General features: G+C 34.0%; 1 protein-coding gene across 3 annotated transcripts in view; it reads right to left on the reverse strand.

Annotated features, from left to right (window-relative positions):
- Positions 1 to 12,385, reverse strand: part of RIC1 (RIC1 homolog, RAB6A GEF complex partner 1) — a 45,612-nt gene that overhangs the window by 12,160 nt on the left and 21,067 nt on the right. For 2 of the 3 annotated variants that reach the window (XM_062512897.1, XM_062512896.1), the window contains exons 4-15: positions 9,824 to 9,931; positions 8,608 to 8,750; positions 8,235 to 8,371; positions 7,182 to 7,273; positions 6,021 to 6,109; positions 5,033 to 5,177; positions 4,512 to 4,560; positions 3,212 to 3,361; positions 2,671 to 2,874; positions 1,190 to 1,228; positions 815 to 925; positions 128 to 217 (exon numbers count right to left, since the gene is read on the reverse strand). In XM_062512897.1, the coding sequence (XP_062368881.1) occupies positions 128 to 217; positions 815 to 925; positions 1,190 to 1,228; positions 2,671 to 2,874; positions 3,212 to 3,361; positions 4,512 to 4,560; positions 5,033 to 5,177; positions 6,021 to 6,109; positions 7,182 to 7,273; positions 8,235 to 8,371; positions 8,608 to 8,750; positions 9,824 to 9,931 (1,357 nt within the window). The remainder of the gene's footprint in view (positions 1 to 127; positions 218 to 814; positions 926 to 1,189; positions 1,229 to 2,670; positions 2,875 to 3,211; positions 3,362 to 4,511; positions 4,561 to 5,032; positions 5,178 to 6,020; positions 6,110 to 7,181; positions 7,274 to 8,234; positions 8,372 to 8,607; positions 8,751 to 9,823; positions 9,932 to 12,385) is intronic. The other variant, XM_062512898.1, reaches the window with a different exon arrangement.

Genomic DNA, 12,385 nt, shown 5'->3' on the forward strand with positions numbered 1-12,385 from the left:
AAAGCTACCAAAGTTTGTAGTGTATAAACATGTTTATAATACCACAATACTTTTCATGTTTATGCTACTGTCACACAGATATGATGTTCTAATCATTATATGTTTACTTTGAAGAAAAGTATCTCACCTCTTCTTGGTGATCATTTAAATTGTAACATGCAAGAACAATGAAGTCATTCCACCATGCTAAGCCACCTGTTACCATCATAGTTTGCTCCTGAAAACAAAAAAGCAAGCAGATGAAATATAGGTATGCATTTTTATATACTTACACACACAGACATGTACATTATCAGGGTAATTTCTGAAAGCCATGCATAATCTCTATAAGCTTTACTCATAGTAGCAAGACTATGTATATGGAATTTTTAATGCTTAAAAAACCCAAAGTACTAAAGAGTAGTACATGAAGGACAAACATCATCCTACAAAATACAGTTCCACACTTCTTTATGATATTGGCATCCCTGAACTCTCTCAGATGTATTTCTAGCCAGAATTTACAACCTTTACATCCAAAGCTATGTCACACGAACTCTCAGATAAGACAAATGGAATTAAAAAAAAACTGTCTGACTATACGCACTCAAATCTGGAATACTCTGCTAATACTCAGACACAAATTAGTATGTCAAAACCACAAGATCTGTGTTTCAGACACTTTAAGAGAAACACGTGTAAAACCAGCATTCCTAACCCCAAATGTGTCTACAGGCTGTTTACTTGAAAATGATACTCTTTAATTTTCCCCAAGTCTTACATCCCAACAAAAAATCTTCACTATGCACCAGAATAAAATTCCATAACCTCTCACCTGGGTAATGTTTCCAAACAGCTTCCATTTTTTGGTGAGTAAAGAATAATGTGCAAAACCAAACTTGCCAACAACAGCTACATTCTGTCCAAGTTTATCAATAGCTGAAAACTGTAAAAAAGAAAGAAAAAGATACCAGCACTTCAGAAGGTAACTTATTTAAATTATATATCCCATCCAAATATGGCACCACAAGGCATTATAACATCAGACTCAAAACATGTAAAGTATCTTCATGTTTCATACTTTACTAGTACAGTTTTCTTCATGTAATGTAAAATAATGATTTCATTTTCAGAATTCAGAATCCTTATGGACAATTATAACCCTCCAACATTTTTAAATAAGCATTGACATATTCTTAAAATAACTCACCCTTATAGGCCAGTTGCTCTCTAGATATGTACTATGAATCTAAAAAAAAGAAAAAAAAAAAAAAAAAGAGAAAACCAAAACTGCGTGACTATACCAACTACAAGTAATGCACTGATTAATTGTAACGTCCTAAAGGATTTTGGACAATATCAATGTTTTTCTTCAAAACACTATCAAAAAGGTATTTAATGTTGGAATTTTATTTTTAAATACAATTACTGCCCCCATACCAGAAGTTACTGATGCCTAAATGTTACCTTGTTTTTAATACACAAAACACCAAAATGCATTAACTACATACACCAGCTAATACTATATTACAGATTCAAAGTCAAAATTTGCTCATATTTCCTCCCAGCTACTTCACTCTCCAAGAGAATCTTTCACAGGAACATAAAAGTTTTGATAAATACAGTCTCAAGGCAAGACTTTCAGTACAGGGATGAAGTTTCTAATCCTGTCACAAATATACACCAGTATATCCAAAAGCCTCCTTGTGAGAGAACTTGACTGGAACATGTCAGATCAAATCTCAGTGCTGGATTCTTCATGCCACACGGGATGATACAAACCCAGCTTCAAACTGCAGTGTCTGATCTGACACAGGGCAGGTAGGTACTCTTGAGACCCAGCCACTGTCCTTTTTCATGGATATGTTGCTGTCCGCAGTAATTCTAATTGTTTCAGCTTTACTTTTACCACTGAACAAAGACCTCTCTCTCCTACACAAGTTTCAGAAGACAGAAGAGCTACCTGGCCAACCAAAGTGGAAATTCACAATTATCTAGAACTTGCCTTGCATGCCTAGAATCAAATACTTTTTAATACTACTGATTTATGTGCTATGTGAAGAACAAAATATTGGGGACCTTTCAGAAACCATTATTTTAAAGTGTCACCAATTCAAGCATGGAAGAACATAAATTAGTATTACAGATTAAAAGACATCTATATTTTAATTTATATTACTGCAAAAATAGAAGTTGTCCCATTGCTACCCTGGGAACAGTTTCTTCTTTGAAAGCCTGATACTGTGAAGTCTTAGTTACATGCCTAAATAGATGCCATTTTTCATGCTTGAAAATACTGCTGAAGTCTGAAGGCTTATTCATCAGCTGTATGTTTTAAAGTGTTTTGCATAAATAAAAAAACAAATACCTAAATAATTTCCTGCGTGTTGCACTTATTCTCCCTTTCAAAGCACAGGAAAGTAATTAACTACTCCTTCCCAAAGTCATGACACTTTTAAGACTTTTTATTGGCTAGGAGGCAAACTCATAGCCGCAAAGCTGACAGGACCAGTGCTGCTTTACCTTTTGTCAATGAGAAAAAGCTGTACCACAGTAATTCCTGAGACAATAAAAAGGCAATGGTCTCATACCAGAGGAAAAAGGTATGGCACAGAGTGAGATCAGCTGCATATTCTACTCCTACAAACTCTTGTATGCACAAAGCACATATGAGCAAGCAGGATCAATTACCTGTACAACATGCCAATGCCGGTGTCCTAGTAAAGTGCTTAAACCCTGAGAATCTAAACTGCCATCTGAAAATGGGCCTCTTTCCCTGCTGTGGTTATGTTCAGAGTGTGCCAAAGTATTTCTAGGACTCTGAGTCTGTGCTGCATCTCCACAGTTCAAATATAAGCGATCTTCTCCTTGAAGGAGGACTTGTTCCTGGTTACTCTATATTAAAACCAAACCAAAAGAGAAGAAAAAAAGCAACTTTGAATTTGACATACAGAAGACAAAGGAAAACACATGATCAATATATTCAGCGATTCCAAGTAAACAATATGAAAAACAACTTTTGAGGCAGCTCTCAGTTTTTGTATCACAATGTATTAACAGGTTTGACATTACAGTACTGCATAGCAACATTTTCACAGAATCACTTTAAAGGCTCTATGACAAAAAACTACTCTAATGGCTGCAGAACAGACTTAAAATTTGAGAGAACAACTCAGAGGTCACCTAACACAGGAATTATGATAAGAATATATTTATCAACAAAAAAACTTACCATACAAGGATTAACAGTGAGTGCACTCTTGATGAACTGAAACTGCAGAATACCAAACTGTTGAGCTTCATTATTTGCATTCCTTTCAGGCTTCATGTTTGAAGAATTCCCATCAATAACCCAGAGGTGATACCCTTCTGATCCCCAGGTCTGAAGGTAAAAGAATAATAATAATAAAATCCCCAGCACTATATACATACGTATAAACGTAACTCTATGTACTATTATGAAAAAAAACTACAGAAACTTACTGTAACTGATCTTATAATATACATGAGCCTGGAGAAAACCCACACAATTTGTTGTTCTAAAATATATCATTATAGGAATCAAACAGTAAAATTCACAAGGTACAGCAGGAATCTAGCCTGAATTTTTTTCCTGTCTTACGTAAAAAATAATGATTAAATAAAAGTGCAATTATGCAAGGACACCCACATAAGTAATGAATACTGTTTAATTCGCAGTTTAGGGCAAACAAACAAAAATTCCACAGAGCCAGGTATGAAACAATCCTGACTTCCAAAATTATACTGGCTGTTGTTAATCAAATTCAATTACATTAGAATTTCAATATTTGAAATGTTTCAAAAGGTACATTTAAAAGGTACTGTCATAGTATATATACACCTCCGCTTGGGACACAGGTATAGAGTTGTCAATCTTCACAGAAACTATGCCATGATAAATAAAGGACATTGTTTTAGAAATACTACACAAAATTCACCATGGCTTGTATGAGGCCTTGTAGAATGTGTTTGAAATTTATTCTAATTTAAAATTTACTCTAATTTACTCTATGTATTCATTTTATAGACTAGCAGGATTGGATTTAATGATAACTAGTTTGTATTAAATAAACAGCAGTTAAGTTTCTCTGGAATGCATAATCTGAGTAAAGTTACTTTAACTGTCAAAGGCAAGCTAGTAATTTGAGAGAAATAATGGCGTTTACAATTAGTGTTCATTTGTGTTTCACTGCAATTTGAAATATGGCACCAGATAAAAAAGAAAAGTTTAGAAAAAGCAGAAGTCTTCATTATTAATATTAAAAGCAAAGGCATGAAAAGGCATGTCATGCATAATTAATGGAAAAAAACTTCAGTTGTCCCTTTTGCCTTCAATGCAACATTTCAGTCAAGAAGTGTAGTAAAGGCATCTCACTATGAAAATTAATTCATCAAAAGAAAGTTTTATTTTCTGAAAATCTATTACACTAAGAACAATTTAAAACTATCCTATTACAGTTTTATCCTATTTAAGAGCCATGCTATTACAGTATTTTTACATTCATATTTACCATGGAACTGATTTTTACAGGGTCCTTTTTGGCACCATCAGATTGATACCTTAAAAAACAGAATAGAACAAGTCTGAGTTTACAAATAACTTCAACAGAAGAGTAAATTATATTCCCATCTGTGTATTTTTTGTGGTTCTATACTGAATCTCACATGGTACAGCCTGTTTGATCCATGACACAACAAAAAAGGCAGTGCAAATGTCAGATGTGTAGCATAAACTATCTGAAATACAGGCACGGGGTAATTCTAATGTTGCCTTGATCAAGCTTGCTTCTAAGGTAATCTTCTTTTAGAGACAAAAAGACCACTACAAAATGAAAATAATCTATTTTTGTTTATATTTAAATGAACCCCTCCTAAATATTTGCCAATGACAGTTCAATATCTAAGAAATTGTAAAGGAATAAGAGATTTTAAAAAAGCTAATTTGGTGAATTAATTTCTAATTAGATGGTTTCAATTGAAAAAAAAAAAATACTTCTAATAAACTCCTTACAACATCATTAAAAATACTCACGCAAAATCACCTCCTAAAGTGCAGATAAGCTGAGCACCAAAAACACTCCATAAGGACAAACCTCCACATTCCCAGGTCACCATCACAACACAGCTGTCTGGTGACCATCTGATTAGTTTAACGGGTCCTGTTTTATTCCAAATATCTGTTTAAAAGCAGACAATAAAATAAGTGAAAGACTGGAAGTCCTTTAACTGGTTTCACTGTAAGAGTATAAACAAAAATATATGGAAGTAAATATTTGATTTTTCAATTAACTGATGCTTTCATCAAACTGACAATCTCAAAATGAGTAAGTAGAAACAAAAAATTATTTCTTCCATGTCTGGTTTCTTAAAAACTAAGAATACAGAAAACATGCCAGAAGTATACACTGTTGTAACAACCACAGAACCAGAATTCTGATTAAATTATTTTTCAGACATTAGAGGCACTTAACACAACTGTAAAACTTATTTATGGATCTGTTTTTTAACTGAAAAATCAATAGACACACATTTTCAGTTGAGGATGCAATTTACCCACTTTGTATGTTCCTTACACTCAAGCACAGAATACTATATGAAAAAATACACTGCAGTGCAGGAAGGATGCTGCATTACTCAGTATTTTTCTGTACCCTACATGTCAGTTGCTTCAAATTAATTTACAGTTCTATTACATTCATTATCAGTTTTGACAATAACCTCTCATTTCCTCAGGTAATTAAAAAGACATTTCAAGATTAAGAACTAGTTAAAAAAACCCACAAACAAAAACCACAAACCACCCACCCAAACCCTCACATACAAAACACATCCAAAAATTAATTAAAAAAGCAAGCAGCTAAAAGTGCAAAGACAGAAGAGTTAATTACTACAGACTGGAGTAAATACTGTTCACATCAGTGATTATGCAAACAAATAAACGGAAGTTAACTAGCCAAGGATAAAAAATATACTATACCCTAGAAACAGTTGGAAAATTTTAGCAATAAAAAGTAGCTCACCAGGATATTGTTTTGGCGTCAGTTCCAATTTATGAGAAAACTGCATGGTGCCAGTGGTGGTATCTATTGTATAAACCTGCACAGAGCCACTGGAAGATATTATACATGCTTTAGATTACAGACCATTTGGATTTCTTATCAGTTTCAAGAGGCTAAGAAAAACTGCTTTTTCACTCACCAATAATAAATTTATCTAACAAATGAACAGAGATGTTGAATCAAGTCAAAGAATTTATGGAACAAATTTCTAAGATGCTTTCCAGAAGGCATCAGATGACCCAAAACACCAGCCCTAGAATAATCAATGCATTAAAACTATTTCATTCCCCTAAAATACATATGTACACACAATCCTCATACATTTATGGCTTCCAACTGCCAGACAATCCATGAGGGAAGGCAGTATTTACTCAGTGCCAAAATTTCATGAGGGATGTACTAAGGCATGCTAAGATCAGTAAATTAAAGTAACTATTCCTGTTTCAGAAAAAAAACCCCAACAGACTGTATTTCTACTACAAACAACAATACTAGATCTTAAGAGGACAGATAAAAATAAAGCATATTTTTTAAAATGTTCTAAAACAAAACAAGTCAAATCAAAGAAAATTAAAAGCTGCACTCTAAAGCCATCTTAAACAGTATTATACAGGGGGAGCTAGAAGGAGCAGTAAGCAAAATACCACAACTAAAAGCACTTCCACAACATTTAATTTACAAATATTCACAGTTACTCAAACAAGTAGTATGTTCCTTGAGTAAATCATGACTGCACAGAATATTTTCTCAGTTGAGTGCGAAATGCTGATTCTTGTCCAATATTATTATCACTAACTACTTAAAACAGACTTTATAATGCTGCTTTGAGATTAGCTGGGATAGCAGCACTTTCCAACCCTTGCTATTGGTCAAGCCACCTTTTAATTTTTTTATTTCCCCAGACTGGAACAGCAAACATAAATTTCAATTGCAGTTCAAGCAGGCAAACATTTCTTTCCACCTCTCTCCTGCCTTCTTGACAGCACATAATGCAATCTCTACACATACTGATTATTCTCATCTTTACACTTCTTGCAACACAATTTAGTAAGAAGTAACTATGAATTCAGCTTCATTATGAAACAATCTCCCCCTGAAGAGAACCAGCCTTTAAAAACTTACTTGGCACATCCAAATGCCATTAGCCTGTATTTGTTATTCACTGCCACACAAGTTCCATCAACTACATCTTGTGCCCAAACACCGTGGAGCTGCTGTAGAGAAAGGAATTCAAAAATTATTTGTTAAATACTACTTATATTAACAACAGTCCACTTCTATCCACATACACTATATCACACATCTGTCAGTTGACCTTCATGATCTCAAAATTTCTACTGACATCAAGATCAATTGACATGGCTTAAACAAACAAAATCCAGTAAATGCAAAACTAATTTCATTCTTCTAAATATGAATTACAAAAAGGTATTGGTATGTAACAAAACTGTTTAGAAGACCTCTTAAAAACAAAATAAGTCAATACCTGTAAGGCAAAAAAGTCCCTAACACTGCCTAGGGGAAAGAAAAAAAATCAGTAGATGGTATTAAGAACAAAAACAAAAATAAAAACAGGAAAGTAAGTTCCCATCTACAATTGCTGAGATCACAGATATTTTAAGTAGGTGAGGGAGTCTGACATCAGATACATTCTTTTTGTTTTTCTTTAATTAAAGATATCTAACAAAATGTAATAGTTTTTAGGCTGAATTACAGGTAAGAAAACATCTAACTTGGAAAAGATTCCTGTAAAATAAAATCTGAAGTATGCTTGTCACTATGAGAAAGAGACAGACTTGATTAGGACTAAGTCCTAGACATAGTACTTACAATACTTAGCATAGGGGAAACTACTTCCTATCATCCCACTTGTAACTTCTAACAGGAACTCTTTTGTTCTGACACATTAAGATATGCTCTCTAATGATAATTTGAATGAATACATGTCAGTTAAATCTACTATCAATTATGGTCTCCGAGTGATACCAACCCTACAAAACTCCAGCTCAAATTATGCTGCAAAATGCAGTCTTGGTCTTACATCATCTCTTACACACATGTTCAATTTTAGTTTCTTTTTAGCTGAAGAAGGTTTAAAGTAGAAAGCTAACTGAAATGCAGATACCAAGCAAAACACATTTATTGTGCATGGTCGAAATGCTGAAGGAAACATACCTCAGCAGTGAATCTACTTGACATTGGTGTAATGAAACCAACTCTGCCATCATTAAAAACAACAGCAAAGCCATCAAGTGTGGCACAGTATTCCATATCTCTGATGTAAACATCTTCAAATCCCAAAAGAGAACCTGCTGAGAAAATATAAGTAATTTAAAAATACGCGAACACAGAAATACTGCAAGCCAACAGACATTTCAGATATTTACTTATTACTGCAAAGAGATAATCTAATTTAAACAGGCTATTTCATTCCCACTTACAACTGGTAAAATTTTCCCATCACTGCTTAAGAAGAGAGAATATTTTATATTATATACTATGTCACTAAGAAGTAACTATTGTAAGCAATACAATCCCTAAAACCTACCTCGAGAAGACTGCAGATCTACAGAAAATGGAACTGTACATAGGTTGATGGCCTTCCTTCCATTGGTCATACCATCCCAGTGAATGAGATGGAGAAACCCATCAGCAGTAGCCACAAGTAGATCTTCTAACATGGACTGTAAACTAATGAAAGATATTTGTTAATCCCTAAAAAAATTTCATCTCAAATCAATGTCACAGAAGTATAAATTAATGTCATAAACACTGTATTACTGCTTCTTGAACTAGCAACTGCATCATAAAGTTACACATAAATTACAAACATGTACTGTGCTGACAAAATACAGTATGCACCTCAATTTTTCTCCAGCAATCGCAGTTCATTAACAGATCTGCATTGCTAGAGTAATTGCTTAACTGGTGTACTAACTCCTGAAGATCTTTACAATACTTTTGACTAACAGTAAGACATTGCTTCCAACAATCAATTATTCATCTATCCCAGAAAAGTAACAATTCTGCCTAGGCTGTAAATGATTCACAGTACATTTTAATCCGTGGTTGAAACAAACTGATGAAGGAGAAATTAAGACTCCTAAATGCTTCCTTAAACATTTTCAAAATCCTGACAACTTCTGTTAATCTACTTGCATGCAAAGCCTTTTCCAGTGTATACTGCATGTCTTCCAAAACCCATTTTCTCCCAAGGAGACTGTTCCCCAATTTCACTATGTTGCTTTTCTGCCTCACTCCAATGCTATGAAGTTTCACCAACTTTTCATATATGCTTACTTAGCATGGTCAAAATTTCTTTATAGGACAGGCAATCACCACAAAAAAAGCAAGAGGTAAACAAAAAGGATAAATGTGAACTCCCTGCAGCCATCTAGAGAAATGCTGAAATGCTGGATACAGTTTTGCTCTAACCTACCAACACCTCCATGAAATCTCTAATAAAGACTTCAAGATTTAGGACAAACTCATTTATGGTAATACACAGTAATACTGAGCATACCACATAGTTCTATATGCCAAAAATATCAGTAAAGCCAAGCAAAGAAATTCTTAAACAGCAATTCACTTTCTCACCTCCTCAGACTTACTAGTTGCTAAAAGTAATTTACTAATATTGGTCCTTACTATTAATAGGCCTAAAAACTCACTAGAAGCCTCTTCTTCCATCCTGTTTTCCCTTCAGTTTTTAAAATGTACTGGTATACATGGAAAAATTCTCAAGACTCAATTAATGAGCATACCTTGTGATAGAGGCTTGCAAGTCCAGCACTTTCTTCATTTCTAGATTTAAAGAAGGAGCACATTGTTCTTCCTTATAATGTAGGGTTCCCTTCAGATGTGGGCTTCCTCTAAAATACAAGAGAAATAGTAGAATTGAAAAAGGTTATCCCTCAAAAGATGCAAGGGTTACTGACTTACACTCCCATGGTGTTTTTTTCCCATATATATATATATATATATATATATATACACACACACACACACACTCATACACAGCCCCACACCAACCAATCATATGCAATCTGCCACAAGTGGCACTGAATATCTAGGATGTCATTTTGGTGCTAAAAGTTTAGTCTGTCATATCATCCTCTACATCCTTAAGAGTATATAGGCAAAATAAGACAACGAACAGAGAATGAACATGACAACAGCTGTGTGGCCTTCCTGAATACTTCTAAAATAAGTGGTATGTATCAGTGAAAAATATGATTTAATAAATTGTTACTCAAATGTTTAAAATAATTAAATATGTTGAATTCTTAAGTATCTCAAATTCATTCTTTTTCAAGATGCATTACAGATTATTACAGACTGCAAAATGTTTGTTTTTCCCCTTCCTTTAGCCAGATCAATATTTATAATATAAATTCAGCATTCATAACACAAGTAGACATCTATCATAGTATTTCATAGGAATATTCCTCTCTGCAGCAAATTAACTAGTTTTTAACCTAAGATCTACTAAGAAGAGATGACTCAACACTGATTCCCTCCCTTTAAACAGACTACTACACAATATGAACTACTGGATGTAGAAACTCTTATTTTTATCTTCCTCATTTGAAATCTCACATTTCATTCATTATGCTACAATATCATTGTATATTACTATATAGCATCATTAAGGTATTCCTTATATATCTGGGTTATCAGATGTGCCATGTGCTTCTTTAACTTTTTTTTAAATGAAAACTGACCTACAGTCGAGTCATAAGTATTGTAACATGTCATCCAGCTCATCTATCTAATGAGCATTAAGCTAGTAAGCAAAGCAAACTATGAATGAAATAGGCACTGCACACAAGTTAGAATTTATAGTAACATCAATAGTCAGAAATAATAGATATGTACACGAATTTATGTAATCTTTACCTGCATTTTAACTGACAAAACACTTATTTCCATTTACATCAGGGTAGCAAATATAACTGCCTAAGACATGACAGAAACCAAAGCAGATGCAGCTTTAGAAAAGTTTGACAGCACAAGGACACATCAAACTCTTTGCTGTCTTGTTTATCTCAGTAGATATCAAGTTCCTTAATTCATTACCATTTTATAGCAATGCAAAATTCATATCTGTTATTCTTTGATGAGCACTATACCTTTACTTATGCCAGCTAAAGTAAGACCAATGTAACCTTTGAAAATCTGGAATTAGCAGATGGAAGTAGTATCATTTTTTCAGAACAAAACTATGGGGGCTGTGAAAAATTACAGCAAAAAATGAGAAAAATTACTTTAATGTTAGTTAATCTACCACCAAAAGATGGCAACTTGTATAAATTTAAATTGCTAGAATGTTTGGTTTGCATTTTGAACAGAAATTAATTGTAAAAGGCAGCTGTCTTAGGAAAGATCTACCTGTTCATGTAAACTAGCTATCATGAACTTACAGGAACCCTGAAAAAAACAGTCATTTATTTTTTTAATAATACTAGCATAGTGGGGTTGTTGTGGTGTTTTTTAAAACTTAGAAAATCCCAGGTGTCTGGAGATAGGCTTTTCTACCCACGTGGACATACAATTCCAGAGAGTATACTCCCAAACCAGATGAAATTACTCTGGTTTATCAACAAGCAGTGGTACAACTGAATCATGCAAACAAATGACAAACTGAGATGAAAAGGGTTGAGTAATGCAGGAATGTTACTGTTAGGTAGGCATAATAGAAAACTTAACGTGTCCATTTTAACTGACCAAAGTACATAACTAAGTGTAAACTCAGTATTTCTGCACAGCACAAATTACAAAGCCAGAATGGTAACAACATTATTTAAAAGACATCTTATTGCAGGAAGAAAAATCTCAAGTCTCCATGTGGGCTGGCTTTTTTTTCCTTCAACACCTTTGATAAAAACAAAAGCTTGCAAGAATATTTGCATATTTTCAGTTTCATGAGATGGTTTTAGCAAATTGGTCATGCCCTGTGGCATCCTATCTTTTCCACTGCAACACTATCACTCCTGTCCCAAAAAAGTTTATTTTAACCAACTGGCAAGAAGCCCATCCACAGAGAGTTGAGGTTCATCACCTTGACTGAACTCCAAAAATGCCACTATTTCAATTAATTGCCTGTGATTATGTCTCATTCATCAATTCAAATACAAATCCCCAGTATGGGTTCAAAGGAGGTGCTACTGAAAGTACACTGTGTTCATATAGTCCACATCTGCATGAGTCAGCCTTACTGGCCCAGTTCCTCTGACCTTTAAACAAAGAATGCACACAGATGACTGAGGCAGGAAAGAATGTTTGGTCTGGGCTGCCACATCAGCATCTGCTATGGCTCCAGCCAA

This window comes from Cinclus cinclus, chromosome Z (genome assembly GCF_963662255.1).
Source record: "Cinclus cinclus chromosome Z, bCinCin1.1, whole genome shotgun sequence".
NCBI lineage: Eukaryota > Metazoa > Chordata > Aves > Passeriformes > Cinclidae > Cinclus > Cinclus cinclus.